The 21,415-nt window shown below is 44.4% G+C and overlaps 1 protein-coding gene across 1 annotated transcript in view; it reads left to right on the forward strand.

Moving 5' to 3' along the window:
* The first annotated feature begins 12,900 nt into the window (after positions 1-12,900).
* ARHGEF4 (Rho guanine nucleotide exchange factor 4) overlaps positions 12,901-21,415 on the forward strand; it is a 187,946-nt gene continuing 179,431 nt past the window's right edge. Inside the window, exon 1 of the mRNA XM_075417576.1 lies at positions 12,901-13,140. Within this exon, the coding sequence (XP_075273691.1) occupies positions 13,102-13,140 (39 nt within the window). The 5' untranslated portion in view covers positions 12,901-13,101. The remainder of the gene's footprint in view (positions 13,141-21,415) is intronic.

The raw sequence follows: 21,415 nt of genomic DNA on the forward strand, positions 1-21,415 counted from the left end.
CTATGGCTTGCACTGTCCTGGAGCTGTGCAACTGGTTTTGTGTGCGTGGAGCAGATGGGACATGACAGGCTTAATCTTGTTTTTCTTGATGTTGGTGACTCACCTGAGCTTTAGTACGTGTGATTTGAAGACCGGTGATTAAACAGCAAGGACTGAAAGGGCACAGGGAATGACATACCCTGTAAGTCAGCGGAATGCTGTTTCCAGCATGATTTGGTAGATAGCTGACAGGCTGAGAAAGCCAGATCTTCTAATTTGCTATCTTCTGCAACCACATGAGTGTTTTCTCGGAACCTTTTTTACTCTATATTATACTTCGTAGGAAAGAACTGGATTTATGGCGAGCCAAAGGGAGCATCTGGCAAGCTATTAAACTAGTAGCTAACCCTCAATGACTCAGAAGAAAGCTTTGTGTCCTGCCTTGGTTTACTGCTAAATCATAGGCAATCAAGCTGGCTTTCAGTCCAGTTACTAATGCCAGGCGTACACGAACAACACGAAGATTGGGACGCAGTGACATCTTCACAATTTGAAACATTTCCAGTTCTTGCCTGAACTACACCTTTTGGGACAGAGTTCTCCCTTATCTCCATCTTCCCTGCTTTTATTGCTGATTGGAAGGAGATTTTTGCAGGTTACTTATGCAAGATAGTGCAGTGGACAGGAGCAGAAGTAATGATCAAAGCAAATCATACTTGCAGATGGGTGTGTGCAAACTTGAACTTGCAAGTACGTAGCACTGCGTTAGTGCATAAGCAAAGGCAAGCCAAAATATTTGCATTGTCTTATACAAACTCTGCGTAAAATTTGGCCCATGACTGTAAAAATATTTTAAGACTATTCTTCATGCGATAACGTGGTTTTGCTTATGCCTTAAACTCTTGAAGGGATCTACAACATTCAACAGCAGTGTTTGGCAAAAATACAGTGCAAGGAATCTCCTACCCTTGGCCTGTTTTAGAACATAGATTTGCCAGATCTTCAGCTTTTTTTTCTAACAAAGTGCTGCTGTGCAGGGTGTTTAGCCAGAGTGTCTCATCGCCTATTTTTTTACTGGCATTGGCGTCTGAGTTCTTTGGGCTGTGCTGACAAAATAGCCTGGCAAATGTGAGTTCATTCAAGTGTATAATGCTCTGTGTCTCTGACTTCCTCGATTGCATAGATCATCCAAATGCAGTTTTCCTCTCTGGAGACGTCGTAACTATTTTACTTTTATCTCACTGTCAGCTTTTCTCAAATTTTCCATTTCTTGTCCCAGAAAGTTGCTATGAGAAGGTCTCAAAATTACAATGTATTTATTGTAGCTCTTTTGGGAAGCCAAAAAAAATGGAGGGTTTTGTAGGCTGGAAGATGAAATTAGTTTTTTAGGTTTTAGTGTTCCAAACCTTTTCCCTGAGTGACTTCTGAGCTCTTGAAGTACAAGGACTCTGTGCTTGGAAGACTTGTGACACTGTGAATGGACTTCGCTGGTGTGTGCATCTCAGTGAGAATAATCAGTTGCTAAACTTACCACGTTACTGTGTTATTTTTTCTCCCCTGCAATGCTGAAATCCACTGTTCTTGTAGAGCCGCTTACCTCAAAGAACAGGACCGGTAGTTGCCTGACTGTGGTCTCCCTTTTCAATTCTCTCTCGTTGTTTGTGGGGACATCCTGCCATTTGGGCTCTTCTGCACAGGTTGCTCCATGTGTTGAAAGCAGAATATAACAGTGAACATAAATCACATCTTGCTCTGCCATGCCGTTAAAGAGTGAGCAAATAGTTGGGGTCCTGTAGTATCTGGAAGAAAAAAACAGTGTTTCTGGCCCTCTGGGTGTAATAGTTGTCTCCTAAACCTTTCCTCACCACCTTGAATGAAGCTTTCAAGGTTGGAGGGGGAGGTTAACATTTGAAGTAGCCAAGTTTGTAGCTGTATACGTCCATGAGTGAACACTCTCTTTTCTAGCAATTGCAGCTGCCTTGGGCAAGATTTTATCCCTTGCTTAAAGTCAGCGTGGCAAGCGTGGGTATTTGGCCAGTGACTGGGAGGTCACTTGACCCATGGTGTATGAAAAATTGCTATCTGAAATATCTCAGATGCATGAATCTAAAAAGATCTTGCTGTCAATAGACGTAGATAGGTACATGAGTTCTTATGATCCCCCCAGCTGTTTCTGTGCACACAAACTTAACAATATTTTACCAAACGGAAAATAATCTACATGAAAGTCAACCATGCACATAACTGGACAGGCAGCGAACGCCAGCTGCAGGTCAGGAATGCCATGTTGTCTGTTGCTGTGTGCTTGGCGTTCAACAAGTTCAAACAGATGTTGGACTTCAGCAGGCAGAATTAAGAAAACGATGACAAGGCCTTATGATCTGAGTAAAATGCAAGTGACAGTAAAAGAAGTCAAAGCTAACAAAATTCCTACACCGCAAAAGCTGAGTGTCTGGAGACGTTGTATGGCAGATGTTCCAGGGCAACTGGGCACTCAGCGTGCAGCTCAGCAGTGTGGGATTCTGTGACCATTTTGGCACTGGGATGAACGTGCTGTTCTGAAATCTGAGTGGGAATGGATTTGCCTGTTTTCAGGTGACTCTGCTTGTCCAAGCTCTATCCATAAACTTGCAGAGATGCTTCTGTTAGCTTGTAGTTCATCAGGTACCTGGAAGCATTCCATGGTGAGCAGACACCTCTCCCTGTTAATTCATGGGTCTAGCAGCGGGCAGGAAGCAGGCCTTTGCGGAACGGACTGGGACCCCTTGATAAAGCCTTGCCTGCTGTCAGAGAGCGTGACCTGCATGACGGGGGAGCGGCTGTCCCTGACTCTTGCCACCTCTGGAGAGCAGCACATGCTGAACCTTCTGAGGTATGGAGAGCTGTGAAGCGTCACAAGACTTTGTAGGACTTACATTAGTCCTTAAAGCCTTTGCCCTTTGAACTGGGATTATGTGAAGAACTTTGATTTGCTTTGGAAAACGTTTCTGTTCCTTACTGTTGTCCAGAGTGGAGAAAGGCTGAAAGCTACAATTAGGAAGGTAACTAAATTGAAGATGTATTTTGCTTCTCACAGTATGGGGACCAGGCTAATGGTCTTTGCAGCTGGGCAACTGTACGTGTCTCCGTTCCTTCCGTAGGGCTAGCTGTCACACGGCAACAACTCTTAGCTTGTTTTCGTTTGCACATGCCCTGGCTTTTCTTAGCCACCTTGAAAACTAGAGCTGTGTAGAACCAGATCAACATGCCCAAGCTGTGCCTTTTGCAGAGGTCATGCAAAGGGCCTGTGTGCCTCGCGGCTACAACAGAGGTTGGCTGTAGGTGGTAGCTTTATCCAGCTGGAATCAATAATAGCCATGAATGTGCAGATGTCTGGTGTCATCCTGTGTTTCCCAGTGGACTTGTGCAGGTTGTGCTGAAGTGCGCGTAGTCGCATCTTTATTATTATTGCAGCATTGGTTTAGCCTCATAAACAGTGCAACTCTACTGGCATATAAAGCAGGCCAGTAGTATGAAGGCAGAGTAGAGGCTGAGGATTTAATTTGGTTTCTTTCAACAGATGTGCTCAGTTTTCTAAGATCGGTCTAACACGACCATGTCCCAGAGAGGAAATAGGGGAAGAGTAAAATTTCTGGTGGGATGGAAGATTAGCAGCACTTCTGTGGTTACAGCCAGTCTCTTTCCGTTCCACACATGCGTTGCTTGTTAACACTCCAAGTGCAACGTGGACTTCTGCAGTCCCCAACTGTATCCTTCCAGTGGATACACCAATACTTTAGGGCACAGCAGGCTGAAAGTCAGCAGTTGAGCTGTGCCTCCAATACCAGCTATGTCGCCCATTAAGAAACACATTGCAAGTCTTGTGGTACCAATCAGCAGCGAAGGTTGAATTCTTAGGTATTAATTTAACAGATACCAGCTGCAGAGTCCATACACACACAGTTAATCCTTGGAACACGTATTAAATATATGACAGTGACCTGGAACAGCTCAAAGATAAATAGCATGAGGTTTTGGTGCCGGAGCCAGAGATCCCAACAGATGGTCTAGTGCAGCTGTAACTGCATTTGTCCAGCTAAATCCACTCACTAATGGAGCTTGATTTTTGTTTCACAAATTCGTTAAATTTATCTTGAATACAGAACTGAGGAAATTATGGCTACAGGAGCAAGCTAAGCTGATAGTCTGGGAAATTCACCCTCCCTTCTTGCTGCACATTGCAGTTCAAGCCCGCAGCAGCTTCTCGTGTTCCAGCTGTAATCGTCCTTTCTCCTGCCTCAGTGGTTTGCACTGAATGGATTGCATTACAGCTGTGTGACATGAACTAATTGGAGTTGCTCGAGACTGTTCTCCTGCCTGATGAGTTTAGGATTCCAAAATACTCGAGTTAATGTGATTTGGGGGCTTTTGACACCTGCCCATGGAAGTGCTGCCATTTGCCATCTGTAGTGTGACTCAAATACCAGGTCATGGCTTGCATAACAACTGGTAATAAGTTGCCAGAAGGAATTAATAGTAGTAACTGTGTCTTTAACTCAGGAAGTGCCATGCGATGCGAGGAGCGACATGCATGCTTCCTTATTTGAATCAGATACTTTCTCATCTTTATTGGACCGTTTGTGTTGGGGGGTTTCCAGGACAAGAGCCATTGGTAGAGGCGGAGCAACACGTGGGTTTTCCAGCGATGGGTAGGTACCAATGCCAACCAACACATATGCAGCGGAGAGGTGGGGCGTGCCCAGTTCTTGGACATCAAGCTGGTTCTGTAGAAGGGTGGAAACTAGAAGCAGGGGACTTCAACACGTATCACTCAGATTCTTTGTCACTAGAACAAATGGTTGAGTTCTCGCTGTAGACCAAACTGACTGCAAGACAAGGTATTGAAGATATTTGTGAAAAAATCACCTGCTTAGAAAAGCCATATCTAACGTGGAGAAGTCAAAACCAGAAAACCCAGAAAATCATGTAGGCAATACAATACTGCAGGAAAAACACATGCAAGAGGGCGGAAACGGTGAATGGATGTTGGGGGTAGTGTAGGAAATGTATGCCATGATTTTCTGGGAGAAGGAGTGTTGTCAACAAGGCAGGAAGCAGGAAAGCAAGTTGGTCATCGTTCCGTATTAAAAATGCAGAGCAATATTGTTTCTCTGCCTTTGGATTGTGTGCTTACAGGCTCAAACGCTTGATCTCCATTTACTATTTTCCCCTGCAAAGTGTAGCAATATATGACAATAGTGGCCTACTTTGTCTATGGCTCTACAATCTATTGTGTATTGTGTAGCTGTTGTCTGTGTATGCGCGATCTAATTGCTTACCCTACAAGTGAAAGCATACTATTGCTAACACCACCTGGATGAAAAGATGTTGGTTAGCAAGAACAGCATTTATATGTTAATCAAAGGAATAATTGTACCAAGAGTACAAGTACTTTGTTTTTTTTCTCAGTTTTGAAGTAGTTCTTGACTGAAGAACTGGCCCCATCTGAAATGACGAACCTCGTGAAGTCACCTGCTTGGGAAAAAAGCTCTAGACGTTCTTGCTCGCCAGTGATCAGCTGTGGGATCTCATCAGAGAGGGAGACAGCACTTTGTGGGAATTTCTCTGTTGTGTGCTCACTGTCTATTTGTGGAATGGTTTCCAAAGAGCTTTTCCTGCAGACAAAGTTCTCCGTAAAGTACTCTGCCTCTGCCCCACACATAAAACTTTTGAGATTAGAAATCTGAATGTCATCAGACTTTGAAATAGTCTCATTGTCCTAACCAGAGTCTATCACCTAATTAAAGAGTATTGTCTTATTCTCTGTCTTATCTGATCTCCCCAGAGGCCTGCTTTGATTGATTCCAGTAGAGTCAGGTCCTCAAAATGGGAGAAGGACTCTGACTTGAAAGCAGTCTTGTCATAGCCCTGATATTTTTGGTCTTCCATCAGACTGATAATACCCAGTGCTGGTTTATGTCTCTGTCCATGCACCTAATGGCTTGACACTGTAGCACTAGCACTTCTTCTGGTATCACTGCATCTCACCTCACTGTGGGTGCCAGCACTTTCTGTATATCTGGGGCTGATGCAAAGACATGAAAATGGATTTCGTGTCCGGTGTAGGGTACATTGAGCGTGACGGCTTGGATTCTCATTTGCAGCACAGTAATATTTCCAACTAGGCGGAGGAGGTTTTAGCGGCAGACTGGAATCTGAGATAATGGTTATTTCTTTGAGACAGTCGTCAGGAGTTTCTGAATAACTTTAAGAATAAAGATAGTGGAACTCTACTTCAACTTCATTACGCCCTGCCTTTTCATCATCTGCATGCGATAGCACCCCTCTGCCATCCACCTGGCCTGGAGATTGTGGAGTATAGTAGCTGGAGAAGCCAGTCATGTTGCTTCTAACTAGCTTACTACCAGTAGGACTTCTCTCCAGGCACAGGAAAAAATCACAGAAGTCTGCTTCTGCACTGCATTCAAGCTTCCATTTGTTTGAGTTGTACTGAGCATATCTGAGGGCAGAATTGTAGTCTGGGGCCTCAGTACTCCCACCCTGCACTTCCTCTGGACCCAGTAAATTCTTTCTAGCAATTCTGTTTGGAATTCATTTCACTGGCTTTATTAGGGTGAAAGTCAACTATTACACAGTTGGTTTTTAGCTCTTTACTGCAGGGGATTGTTAAATGAACATGAGTAAGACATTTTCTAAACCTATAGCAAGAGCTCCCTATTGGGCTAGGCTACCAGGCATCTAATTCTGTGTTACCTATGCCTCTAGTTCAGAAGAGAACTTTGGAGATCTAACCAGACCTGAATTAACCTTGTGAGATTCATAGCAAGGCTGCCGTGTCTCACAGTCTGGGCTTAGTCTTGAGTGGAGGTGTCAAACTGGAGTAAAGCTACCTTCATATGCCTGCAGGAGGGGGACTGAACGTGTGGTGACAGCAGTGACATTTCTTCTCCTCGTGGCAGCACCAGCAACTCCTCATGGATGCTTTGGCAGAAATCAATGCTGGTGCCACTGCTGACCAGATTACTCTCAGGGTTTGATCCATGGCTTTTGCTGCTCAGATTTTCGTTACAATTTTTCTTCAGAAACTCATAATTAAAACCAGCTCTTCAACAGTCCTGTCATGCAAAGCTTAGCCTGAGCAGTTCTAACTTAGTTGCTGTTTGCTCGTGTCTGGAAGTAATGGGATTTTGCTGGGCAATGGTGGCCAGTGTTGGTGCACAGAGATTTCTGTCTTAGCAGCACAAACGTTTACCCAGCTGAGAGCTGAGGCTGTGGCAAAGCACAGAAATACCTGTCTGGGCTCCCAGAGGTGCAGTTTCCCATTATAAGCCCAGAATCTCTCACCTTCTACAAAGACAGAAAGCACAAATGCTTTGATTACAGGAGGGACATTCTGAAGGACTTGAAGAGTGCTTGAACCAACATGTTAGGCTGCGTCAAGAGGCATGTTTTTATGATAATGGGAATCAAATGAACTGCCTGAGGGCAAATAAGTGATTACACCAGAGATGAAAGTGTCTGACATGATCATTGAGAAATTAGACCTGTTTGGTCGCTTAAGTCACCTTGCTCAGGCAGTCAGTGATGGCTGCCTGCAGCATGTCCCTTACTGCCCAGGTCAGGGTGGCAGCTTAAAGTCTCCATTGCTGGATCTTTTGGTTTCAGATTGCAACATTTCATAATATGAGAGTCTGGGGATATAAATTATGGTTGACTGAGCCATATTCAATGCCTTTTTTAACAGAGGATGGTGAAGTCTTTACTGACATGAACACAATGAAATCTCTCGGCTTTGTGCTCTAAGGGGAAGACAACACAGGGCAAAAATTGTTCCATGGAGGAATTTTATAGAAACATATGATGCTTCCAGAAGAGATGAGAAGGCAAGTTCAGTCCCCATCCTCACTTTAAGCTACACAGCATGCACACAAAAATTCTCTTGTTTGACCTTTACAGCCATAAAGCTGGAATGACATCAGTATATTTTCTAACATTTAGTTGGTTTGGAAGCCAGCGTGGTACAATCTGCATAATAGCCAGTGGTGTGAAACTCACCCTAGTGAACAGTACGTGAAGTAGCCGAATAGTTGAATTCATGGGAAGAAAAACGTTCCACTAGTGCAGAAGCAGAGTTTCAGTGCTGCTTGTCTGCTGCAGGGAATCCTAGTCTCAGTGCTCCGCAAGGTTTTGGTACCGAACTTTAGAGAGATGTTTTGGTTCAGTGCCTGATCTGCTGGAGGCAGTGTCAGTTTAAACAGTAATTTTTGACTGTGGTGGCAAAGGGCAAAATGGATTTTTTTTTTCTGTGATTCAATGACAGTTTTCAGCTGCTGTTCTTTAAAATGCAGAGAAAACATGTAGATTTAGATAGTGTATCGGTAAGAAGAATGTCAACGGTGACTGGCCTTGGGCACTTGAGGATTAACAACTCTGTGCCTGTACCAAAGAGAATAAATCCTCATGGACCAAAAGAAACCTCAGAATCATACACTGGAAAAAGGATCACCACAGCTTTGCAAGTGAAATTTATCTGAAGTGATAAACTCCTCACTCTGAAAACAGACTTGGTAGTAGTGAACTCCTAGGAACCCACAGTTTGCTTTTAAGGGAAGGGGAAAATCCGTGAAAGGTTAGCTATGAAAAAACCCAGTCTGTTGGCAGTAGGCTGGTGTACTAGAAAATGCAAAATTTTCAGCATCAAGAAGCTTTTTATCAAAGTTACTGTCAGGGACTTCTTCATTAGATGTAGGATGAAGGGAGATCTTTTAGACGTTTGCACATATCTTAACACAAATTAATGCAGGTTGCAGATTCTCTGTGATGCTGTTAGGTCTGTTTGCAGTCATAGTGGGCCTGTGTGGTGGGTTGACGTTGGCTGGCTACCAGACGCCCACCCAGCCGCTCCCTCACTCCCCCTCCTCAACAGGACAAGGGGAGAAAATGAGATGAAAAAGCTCATGGGTCGAGATAAAGACGCTTACCAACTACCATCATGGGCAACACAGACTCAACTTTAGGAAAATTAATTTAATCTATTGCCAATTAAAATAGAGTTGGATGGTGAGAAACAAATCACAGAATCACAGAATAGTAGGGGTTGGAAGGGACCTCTGTGGGTCACCCAGTCCAACCCTCCTGCCGAAGCAGGGTCACCCAGAGCAGGCTGCACAGCACCGTGTCCAGGCGGGGCTGGAATATCTCCAGAGAAGGAGACTCCACAACCTCCCTGGGCAGCCTGGGCCAGGGCTCCGTCACCCTCAGAGGGAAGAAGTTCTTCCTCATGTTCAGACGGAACTTCCTCTGCTTCAGTTTGTGCCCGTTGCCCCTTGTCCTGTCACTGGGCACCACTGGAAAGAGCTTGGCCCCGTCCTCCTGACACCCACCCTGCAGATATTTGTAAGCATTTATAAGGTCCCCTCGCAGCCTTCTCTTCTTCAGGCTGAACAAGCCCAGCTCCCTCAGCCTCTCCTCGTAGGGGAGATGTTCCAGTCCCCTCATCATCCTCGTAGCCCTCCGCTGGACTCTCTCCAGTAGCTCTTCATCTTTCTTGAACTGGGGAGCCCAGAACTGGACAGAGTACTCCAGATGAGGCCTCACCAGGGCAGTGTAGAGGGGAAGGAAAGGAAACGAAGACGAAAAGATGAAGCACCTTCCTCCCACCCCTCCTCTTTTCCCTCCAAAGTTGAAGTTCGCTCCTTCATTCCTGACTCCTCCACCTCTCCCCTGCGTGGTGGAAGGGGGTTGGGAATGGGGTGTTGCGGTCAGCCCGTAACACCCTCTCCGTGCCATCCCTTCCTCCCCAAACTTCTCTTCCCTGCTCCAGTGTGGGTCCTTCCCACAGGCTGCGGCTCCTTCAGGATAAACCTTCTCCAGCAGGAGCTTTCCAGGAGCTGCGGTTCCCTCCAGGCGTATCCCCCTGCTCCGGTGCAGGGTTCTCCACGGGCTGCAGCGTGGACACCGGCTCCAGCGTGGGCTCCGCGGGGGCTGCCGCCAGCACCTCCTGCTCCCACCCTGCCGCCCTGGAACGGGCTGTGTCCGGCACCGGGTGGCCCCCGCCTCTCCTCACAGAGACCCAGCGTTCCCGCTGCCACCACCTGGGCACCCGATCCGACCTGTGGTTTTCAGGAATGCAAAAGGACTTAGGTAGCTCTTTAATGGGATTTTAAGCTGCAGGTTCCCAACGGGCTGATTTCTAAGAATTTTCTTGCAATTTTTCTGCAGTTTTGGACAGCAGAGTTCCAGAGCTGGGAGCGTTGTCTTTAAGGAACTGCAGGATTAAGGCAATATTATGCAATTTCCACATCCTACGTGGTGAAGGAAGCCAGTGCAAGAAATGTACCAGTCTGAGGGAAAGATTTCAGCTATTTTACAGAAACGTCCTTATTTCAAACCGCATCAAAGAATAGGGTGAGTGATGGGCAGCTGAGCTTTAACCTGAATTTCAGAAAAGATAAGCAAATGGAAGGGGAGTCAAGTTCTTGTGGCAACCCCCCTGGCCAGCGGCAGTGAGCCGCTTCTGGCACGTTGGTTGCCACACGGGCAGTTGTGTAGAAGGCAGAAATACTTCCAGATAAAAACCAGGCAGCGAAAATCTGGCTTTTCACATCCGTGTTGATTTGTACTGAAAACCCCTTTAATTCATATGCAAATCAAGCTGTATTTTCCTTTTCATTCGTGAAAATGAAATGCCAAGGCGCTCACCGTCACGGGCATTTCCGTCTGCTGGAAGCCCGAAGTGTAGGGCTGCCCGCAAGCCTACGACAAGTGTAAAAGAACAACGGTGACTTCGGAATAAATCATGAAAAGTAATCCTTCAAAACGATTTAAACTGCAGAATTAACAAATAAAAGCGTTGAAAACTTGTGAGCCTGGCCCATTTCCCTCCAAAATAACGTTGGATTTTTAATTGTTTTGGAACATTTTAGGATTTTATCTGCAGGTTTCCTCCCAAATTGTAGGCCAAAAGTTTACTTTAAAAGATTGCTGTATGTATTTAATATTGACATAGATATGTCTTTTAGAACTAAGATTTAAGGGAAAACACTTCTTTTTATCCATGAAATCATAAGAGATGGCAGGACTGAACTTCATTGAAGCTGTGTTGTCATTTGGCAAATCAAATCGCAGACTATATTGTGTTAGTGCCTTGTGTTGCAATTTAGAAAGTATTGGCGTGGTTTCTAGCAAGTGAGGTGTGTCCTTCCTTGTGCCTGTGTGTACTGAACTTACGCAGCTCTCACAATGGCAGAAAATTTGTGTACGTGGTAAAAAATGGCTTCCTCCTCTAAAGTATTTGATTTATGTCATAAATGGCTTATTAAGAGGAGTGTGGCCAGCAGGTCGAGGGAGGTTCTCCTTCCCCTCTGCTCTGCCCTAGTGAGGCCCCATCTGCAGTCCTGTGTCCAGTTCTGGGCTCCCCAGTTCAAGAAAGATGAAGAGCTACTGGAGAGAGTCCAGTGGAGGGCTACGAGGATGATGAGGGGACTGGAGCATCTGTCCTACGAGGAGAGGCTGAGGGAGCTGGGCTTATTCAGCCTGGAGAAGAGAAGGCTGTGAGGGGACCTTAGAAATGCCTCTAAATATCTGCAGTGTGGGGGTCAGGAGGACGGGGCCAGACTCTGCTCAGTGGTGCCCAGCGACAGGACAAGGGGCAACGGGCACAAAGTGGAGCAGAGGAAGCTCCATCTGAACCCGAGGAAGAACTTCTTCCCTCTGAGGGTGACGGAGCCCTGGCCCAGGCTGCCCAGGGAGGCTGTGGAGTCTCCTTCTCTGGAGATATTCCAGCCCCGCCTGGCCGCGGTGCTGTGCAGCCTGCTCTGGGTGACCCTGCTTGGGCAGGGGGTGGGACTGGGTGACCCACAGAGGGCCCTGCCAACCCCTGCCATGCTGGGATTCTGTGATTTACATGTGCTACCAAACAATAATATTTCTATTTGAAATGGACTGACAAGGCGAGTGCCTGCTGGAAGCTGCGGAGGGGTTTGCAGTGTTGCAAATCCAAGGCAAGTGGGGGTGTGCTTACTGGGGAGGGGGGGCGATGGCATAGGGATCCCCTGCAGCACAGCGTGAGTCCAAGAGCAGATTTCAAGCTGGAGCAGGTGTTTGCCTTGGGCGAGGGCTGGGGCATCAGCCACGGTGGGGGACTGTGTCCCTCCTTGCTGTGCTGAGCGCACTGCACCGCTGCCTGGTTTTCTGCCCTGTGACCAGCAGCACGGACCAGCAGAAGCTACTCTGGAGCATCTTCCTAAAACACCTCTTCCTGGTGTAAAGATTCCAGTAGCAGGTGGTTTGGATAGTTCAAATACAAGCCATAGTTAGATTAAAAAAGAAACGAAAGCTTGCAGTATCAGGCTGTGCCTGACGGTTGTTTTAACGCAGAGTGATCCCTCTCTGAGAACTTGCTTGCGCTCGGTAGTTGTTGTCTTTAGCTCTAAGCACGCTGTGAGCAGACTGCCTGTAACTCTCAGTCCTGGCCGCTGAATGTCGATCGATTCTCTGCTACGTGGCGGGAGCTGCATCTCTGTGTTACTGAAGCACAGATAGTCTTTAGGGGACTTTAATGTTAGATGAGAAAAAAGAAGAAACTGGAATTGCGTTTACTCTTCTGCACTTCAAAGGACTTGTTCTGCAGTTTTTCCTTACCTTTAAAGACAGTAACTAGAAAGCTCACAGTGTGGGAGCTTTTAAATTCTGCAGCAAGCGTGATACTCACTGATTGAACTTGCAGTTGGCAAAAGCAAAAGCTGGGGGGGGGCACAGGGGAACATGCGCTGGCCTTTGTAGTTCCAGTTCTTTTAGAAGCACTCGCAAATAGCTTTAGTTTCTTTAGCAAATACAATGGCATCATTCTGGGCATGCCTAGTAGACGTGTTCTGGGGCTAGCAAACTGTGAACAAACCTGTTTGCGTTGCTGTACTGTACAGCGCAGCACAGATAAGCCCTAATTGTTATGCAACTCCTTAGCATAAGCTCCTGGCATGGCTCATATGCTTCCCTTCTCCTAAGACCGTCCAAAATAGCAACAAGAAAGCATGTAACTAAAGACACAGCAGGAGTGGAGGAATTCACCCAGGCCTTGGATGTTCTAAAGATTGAACAATTCCTCGTTTTAAACCTTCCAAAATGCTCAGCATAATGTATTTTCTTCGGAGCTTCTTCAAGGTAAGCAATTTCAAACTTTTCCGGAGTGTGGGAGTTTGTTTGGTTTAATTTTGTTTTGACAAGAGAGAAACTTAGATTTGAAGTCTTTGTACAGGAATGTAGAAAGTAGAAAGCAGTAGAAAGTAGTTTTCTTGAGAACTGGTGCCCAGTAAGTAAGTGCACTCACCAGGTCTGCAATTTGCTTTGCTATGTTAACATTTGATTTGAAGAAAGTGATTATTTTCTGCTACAATAAAAAGGAAACACTTATTGTGGACTTACGTTGAGAGATCCTTATATGATGAAAACCATAAAACATGTGGTGTAATCCACATCCATCAACAGGGGGTTGTTAGCAGTGAAAGATGGGTTTTGTAAGGCAAAAAAAAGAATTATAACTCATTTTTGTTATGTTTTCCTGAAGTGTTTGTTGTATTTTAAACATGCCAAATTGAGCAATTGAACACTCATCACTGAAAATGTTTTAGGTACAAAATAAATTATAAAATGTTGCCAATAAGTATAAGTTTATATTTCATATTATTAAAACAACCAGACCAAAAATCTAGTCTTCAGTGATGGGTGAGTAAGTCTCTGGGGACAGTTTCATTTTCTGCGAATCTGATAAATTCTGCAGTTTTATGACAGAGATCCTGCTGCTGGGCTGAAATAGTTGTTTGAGCTCTGAGTCCCAGCTGGGGCTTTCACCCTGCCCGGAACTGCGGCTCGGCAGCGTTGCAGCTGGAGCGTGTGCTGCGGCTTCGGTCGCAGCCCGCGCTGGGGAAGTGTCGCTCAAAGGAGAGGAGAGTTTAATCGGATCAGCAAATGTTGGATTATTCTGTGATGTAAAATGTTAGAATCTGAAGTGTGATAGAGAATTGTGCTAACTTAGAAGAAAAATACTTAAGGAACAGAATAACTGTGATCAGCTGAGTTCCAGCTTCCCATTAAGTTGTCACTTACACATTGTCACGCCAAGCTACTCCTTGGTAAAGCATGCGGCAGGGTTGCAGCCGTAGTGTCAAGTCAGCAGTAAATCTCAACCCAGAGCTGCTTTGTGGAGACCAACTTTGAGAAAAACGTGAGAAAACATTTAATTTTTGGTCCTAAAACGTGTAGCTACAGTTAGCACCTGTAACTGCCGGATGGCTCCTGGAAAACCAGCAGCACGTCTACGTAGAAGTTGGGCCTTATTTTTGGCAGCCTTCCTTAGGGGGATTGCGTGGAGCTGGTCTTAAAAATTGCCTACGTTTGGCTTGGAAATATCTGCTTAGATTTTTCTGAATTGCTTTGTTACTCTAAGCACTGCATTCTTTGGGAGGTAAAAGCGAGGGACAGGAAAAATACAATAGGAAGGTTCTTCTCCGTTACTGTGGTATAGCTATTGACTCATCACACTGGCATTGCTGTTTTATCACATGACAAGCTTTGATTTTGAAATTTTTTTGCGTAAAACATGCTGCTAAAATGTATGTAAATATCTTCCTTTAAGGTGGGGGAGTATCTGCTTCTCAGTACTTAAAAGATTCTTTTTGTATGTCAGTATCAGGCATCTAAAATAGCATTAAGACACTAGTATTTGAGAAAAACAGGACTGAGTAAAACTGGCAGCTGCCATCTGTCTTATGGTGATGGCTGGATCCATTCTAAAGCTGATAATTTCAGTTTTTAACAGCCTTGTGCCATCTCTGTTGGTTTCACTTTGAGAGATTGGCAAGGGTCCGTTTAGATGTACAGGTTTTATTTTGCATTCATTGACTTAAATCTGACAGTCAGCTGAGTCGGTCAGACTTCATCTGAAATGGAGGTAAAATTAAGACGGTTTTAATTACAGTTTCCTCATTGTTTTCTCTGAGGTTTTCTTGAAACAGAAAGCTCTTAATTGAAAGCTGGCCAAAACACAGTGTATCTGGAGGTGTATTTTACAGGCCCTGTGCAGCGCACTGCACTCTGACATCCTTGTGATTTGTCTTTGCTGTGCTGGAATGACCCAAATAGCTTGAAATGCGGTCTGAGGTCTTAGCCCCGTTTCTCAATAGGATTTTAGCTCCTAAGATCAGATCCCCATATCCACGGCTGGGAACTTTCACAGTATCACCCTTACCTGACTGGAAAGAAAAAGTAGCCCGGGCCAAGGAGCCAAGGAACCTGCCCTTGGCTTTGGGAGAGGTGCTGCTGACCCTGTGGGAGGGTTGAGCTGGTGCCTGACGGGAGGAGCAGGAGGAGGAAGGAATGGCAGAGACCTGGCCCTGCATCTCTAGGAGGGAGCTGGAGCTGGGTGCGGGGCCGTGGCGCGGGGCTGGCAGAGAGGAGCTCGGGACCCCTCGCCTGCCCTCGCTTGTTCCTGGCTGGAAGGCTCTGGCAGCGCAGAACTCCGAGTGTCCAGTGCACGGCTGCGGGACGGTGTCCCGCTTCCTTTCACTGCCTGGTCAAAGCAGGCGCAAAACTGCGTGCACGTCTGAGCTTGTGATGGTGTTTCTGCAGAGATACCCTCTCATATCTTGGCCAGCCAAGATTTTTATCTCCCGTAAGAATCCATTTAAAGCCTTAATATATTTATCTTTGATTCTGCTGAGAGAAATGGAAAGAGATGTTAAGATTGTTATAGATGCACAGTTGCATTGGTTTTAGCTGCTGGTTTTTCTCACTAATTTAAATAATTCTCTAATTAAGCTAGTCTACATGTCAATGCTGATTAATACTGCTGTCTTTGAGAATGATGGCCGCAATAAAAATCACGTTGTCCGTTGGCACGGATCCTTTCAAAACAAGCGGCCTGTTGCAGTCATTTTCAATTCCTGTCTAATACCACTGGTACGGCGGTAAGCAGGGCACGACGCAGATTTGCCACTAATACCTTTAATGCCTCTAAAATAGTACGCCCATTGTGCTCTCTCAGCCAAAGCTGCGCTCCAGGCCACTAATACCAGCTAAACAATTCCCGGCCACTTTAAAAAGCCGGTGTATGCCTGAGCAGCGATTGCTGCAGTCGCCGGTTGCAGGCAGAGCTGCTGGGAGCCCTGCTGCTGCTGGCATAGGAAACAGCACTGCACAGCTGCAGAACATCTGCAATTCCTGTCGCATTCAGTGTTCAAAGTGTCGTACGTTTCTCTCTTTCATTGGCCACAGCTTTCGTTCAATTCTGCTCAGGAATCCATCATCTGCTTGGTTAGATTTTGCAGCCCATCCAGCTTAGGCTTTGGAGCTGAACCCAACTTCTCTGGTTTTCTCTTTGAACCATATGCCAAGCTGGTCTTTACATGAATCGGACTGAAGAGTTTGTTCACAGTGTGTATGTGTTTCTCTGCAGGATTTTTGTTCTGATTTAAGAAATCAACCACCACATTTGTAGCAGGTTTAGGTCTTGCATCTGTTTCACTAGGTACTCACCTCTCCTGAAAGATTAGGTTCCCCCCTAAACTATGTGGTTTAGTTCCTTTTTTATGAGCATCAGTCTTTTAGCTGGGCTAATCCTTGTTAGTCTCAGTCTTGGCACCTCTATGACACCTGTGAAATGAGCACTGACATAATATCTGGTTATTCTGCTGTGAGGGTCAGCTCCTTTCTCCCTTCTAGTGAAACTGTAGCAGAGATTTTTAAACAAAGTTCTGATTTCAGGTGGACCTGTCCCAGACACTTACGTGGAGGCAGAGACCCTGCTGAGTGGACATTCCCTTGGGAAACTCAGAATGTTGTCTCGTTGCAAACGTACCTTGCTCTCTGCAGAAGCGTTGGTTCTGTGGTGTGCAGCTGTAACGCTGCCGCTGCACGGGGTCGTGCCTTGAATGTGCTGTATTCAGCTGAATAATGACTGGGGATATTGCGGGTTTTGCCTAAAACTAAGGAATGACTGTAACATGCAGCTGTTTTAAAAATGTGTTTGTCAGTTGTTTGTCATCGAATCTAGACGATGCGGTGAACTGATGTGATGTCTAAGCACGCTCAGCTGCCAGGCAGGCAGGTACAACGCAGGTATTGGAACAGTGTATTGGCATTTGGCACCCTGTGAGTGCGTGGAATCTTGGGGTTCAATCTTCTCGATATCAAGGTCATCCTGTACAGTTGGATTTCTGTGCACTGATGCTGCAGCTTTCTAAATAGCAACAAAAAGTATAAAGAACAGTCAAAGAGAACATTTCAGTGTTGGGTGGGAACTGCTTTCTTGCAAAACTGGCTGAAGAAGACTGTCGGTGTTTCTCTAATGAACTTCTTGTAGCGTAAATAAAGTCAAGCCAATATTAAGCTGGTGCTAAAATGACAATCCTAGAATGTCAGCTTAGATCTTACAGTAAAGTCTACAGCAAATCATACTACCCGAGTAACAGCCCTGCAAGTAATACCGGAATACACACCTCTTCATTAAAAACTTAAAGAGGGCTGCTAATGTCTCATTTAATATGCAAAACAACAAATTTGTATGATTGCACTCATGGTTCTAAGAACCCCTGGGTTATATATACAAGTAGAATGGGTGTTGTAGTCAATGCTGTGAATATTTGTTCTTGCAAAAATAGAAAAAAAAATTTCCATGCGTTTTTAAATGGCTTTAAAAACACAGCTATCTTAGGAGCATAAATTCGCCTGTGAAGCGCCTCGGTGAAGGTCTTGCTTTCAGGGGATCTGAAGTAGCTGTAGATGAATACTTTTCAACTGAGGTAACCACGAACCCTTAATTTTGTCCACAGAAAGTAAAGTGCTTTGGCAAAAGTGCGTTTTCCACTGAAACAGGGAGTGCAATGTCCAGAGTTAAATTTTCTAAGAATATCTTTCATACTAAGGAAGAATGGAAATTCATATATTTCATTCCTGCAATGGCTTCCATCTAAAAACATTAAGTTGTTTCCCGATACAGAATTAAGCTGCAGAGTATATGGCAAATCATCAGGATTGGGCGTTTCTTATCCCAGGCAGTTATCTTCTACCTTCTTAAGCCAAAACTGCTGCATAGTGTGTGGCAATGGACAGTCCTCATGGGGAAAAAATGCTGCAATATGGGAGAGAACGTGATGCCAGGAGACAGTACAGGAGCTATCCATTTCTGTAGCAAAAGCAAATAAATTGGTGAGATTAAATGAAGAGCTAGTTCATGTATCAGAAGATTAAAGAATTAGCCTGAAAACACTATTCACTGAAAAATGGAATAAGGTCTGGATCATTCATAGTTATTGTGTCAGTGAAGATGTGCTAGTAAGGAAACAAAGTGTCAAATGAACTCTCACTGTTTTTAAGGAGAGCCTGCATTTTGCCTGAAAGAGGCTGAAGGAGATATAAAAGGAAAGGTAGAACTACTTAGTATGCAAAATATCTGAATAATTAAAACACAGAGTCTCTGAAGCATTAATGAGCCTTTGACAGTAATGGAAACTGGAATTAATGGCAGCCAGGTAATTCCTGATTAACCTGCCTGTATGCATGTAAATTAAAAGGGATGATGCTCACACACAGACGCTCTCCATCTGAAATACTACTGCTGGAGTTGCACTAGTAATAATAGCACTCAATAAAGTGCACTAAAAATAATAAAAAGGTGCACTAAAAAAATTAGCACTCAATATATGAGTGCTATTATCAGTCCAGAAGGGTGGAAGCAAATTCTGCATCCAAATCCTGAACATTGGTAGTTAATACTTATTTTGGTATATAGTAATGCCTGTCATTTTTTCAGGCAGGACTAACTGATCCATGATTTACGTTGCAGAGAATGTCTACTAAAATATGTGCAACAACAGGTACAATTGTAATGCATCCATTGACAGGAATTAACAAGTATATCCGTTTGCGCAGACCTTTACTTGAGAGTAAGTTCTACATTTGGTAGAATCACTTTGACTTCTTGGCCACCAGGATTATTTACAAATCTCATCTCAATATGTGAGAACAGAAATTGTTTGTAGGCTCTAGATGTTCCAGTAAAACTAGTATCTTACCTTTTAGAAAAGAAAACTTGGCCCATTAAGAGAATACATGTGAAAAGTGACATCCGAGGATGAAGAGTGGTTTGCTCACAGGTAAAAGTGAGGGGAAAGTCCTGAAGGTCTTGGTCAGCTTCTGTGTAATCAAAGCTGGTGTTATGTTGAGATCAAGATTTCCTGCAAAGTGGCCGTTGGTAGCTAGTCAACAGTTTCCCAGATCACCAGAACTGCGATGTTGTTGGCTGTGTTCCTGAGAATTCAAGCTGCTCAGGAGTCACGGTTTGCTTTTGCCTTCAGAGCTGGAATCCTGCACAGCTAGAACAGGGCTTGCTGCCGAGAAACTTCCAGTAACATTATTGAGGTCATACAGATGAGTACATAATTACTTAGATAAGCAGAGTTTCAATTAACATGATTGCAATCTAGTAGCACTTGAACAGTGTTCCTTAAGAAAAGGATTTCACCCTGTACACAACCTATAAATGAAGTATGAAAATCTGTATGATTAAACCACACCACAAAGTTAAAAATTACCAGGACCTATACATAGCCTTAGGTTCAACTTTTGACCCTGCAAGAATTATTGCCTGAATAAAAATCCCAGGAGACAAGAATTTGCATCAGATTAATTGTCAATGACAATGTTTTTGTGGGTTTATGCAAAATGCAAGAAGAAGATTTAAATCATGAACAATTCCTTGCAACACGCAAGCACTCCTTGAATAGGACAACCTTGTTCCAGGCACCTCAACCAACTGGGGCTAGAGCCCATGGAGGCAGTTTAAACAATTAGCTGAGATACTGCACAGCTGAAACAGCATCTCTCAGGTCACACACGTAAAAATCAAGGTGGAATACTGTTGTGCCCTTCAGAGGACAGGTCTTGCCAAGATTAAAGGTGGAAATTCAGGCAACGCTTGCTCCAGCTATGGCTGACTTCTCCTCCTCCTTCTGATTTTAACATTTCGCCATCTCAAAGCCCCTCTGGTGAGCCAGTTTTCTCCAGTGATGCTAAATAGGTGGAGGCTAATGAGCAGCGTGTTGCTCTTGGAAATCTCCCATGGTAGGCTTGCCACAGACATTCACTCCGTGCCCGCACGTGGCGAGTTGAGGACAGCGTTTAGATTTGGGTGGAAAGCTACCCGATCATATACGTGATTTTCTTGGAAAAAACTAGACAGGTGCTTTTCCTCTTCAGTGGGGTCTCACAAGCATCTTTGCTTCTCTGGTACGAAAAAATTCTCCTGTTAAGAACAGTGTTGTGGTTATGGAGGGCCTTGGATAAGCCTTGTTTGCAGAGCCTGGCTGTCTACTGGCTGAGATTTAAAATGTTCAATAGACAGCTTTCTGATCAAGCTTACAGTATGACCTTTCCAGTTTAAAGTACAACTTCAACAAATATGTTTATAGCAGGTGAGCATCAAGCCCTGTGTATTCCCTGTGCTTATTAAAGAGGTCAAGTATAATAATTTAAGGAGCAGATAACCAACTGTATAAAGAAACCAAAGTTTTAATAAACATCCTTTGAAAAGCAACAACAGCAACAATTTGATGCATTACCAGATGAGCACTCAAAAGTCAGCAAATTGAGATTGGGTTAAAAATGGACATTTGTGCAGTTCTGGGAAGGGAGAGTCTTTCAGTTTACAGTGTGTCCCTATTAATGGAGATCAGCTCCTGCAGTTTATGTAAGGAGTGAATTCCTCTCTGCTATCTCAAATTCTGTCTTATGTATATGCCAATTTTTATGCTGACATTTAAATGGCAAACATACGTCATTGAATGGTATTTGGGATATTCTTTATGTATTTTTCATGGAAATTAAGATGCATGAACTGAAAGTCTTAGGGACCTCTGTAACAGAAATTGTAAAAAACGATGGAAAGGCAATTTGTGGTTGGAATAGTTTGAATCAAGTGTAAGGGAAATCACATCTTTTGAAAGTTAGCCTTAACGCTGTCTAATAAATCTGATCTCTCTGTCTATAACTGACACTTTCTGTAGATTTATTTCAGAGCTTGTCTGCTAGATTGATTGCTCTAGGTAGTTAGCTATAACGCAGATATTTAGTGTGCAGGTAACTTTCAAGCAGTGAAAACAACTGGAACACCCTTGAAATCACCAGCAGGCTGAAACAGTCATGCCCAAATGGAGAAGACCGCTATCATTCATACTGTTCTTTCCTCAGGCACGAAGTTATTCGGGAGTACTCATGGCTAGTACAGGGTTTCAGCTGGTATCAGTTACCATATTGCTATTAATGATAACATTTTGTTATCACACAAAGTCTGTCTGTAGTGTGCTGGTAGGTGATCGCAGTTCCTCTAAGCATGCAAGAAGTGATGTGTAAATTCATTCAGTTCCATGCACAGCCATGTACACCC

Source organism: Opisthocomus hoazin, chromosome 4 (assembly GCF_030867145.1).
Source record: "Opisthocomus hoazin isolate bOpiHoa1 chromosome 4, bOpiHoa1.hap1, whole genome shotgun sequence".
Lineage (NCBI taxonomy): Eukaryota > Metazoa > Chordata > Aves > Opisthocomiformes > Opisthocomidae > Opisthocomus > Opisthocomus hoazin.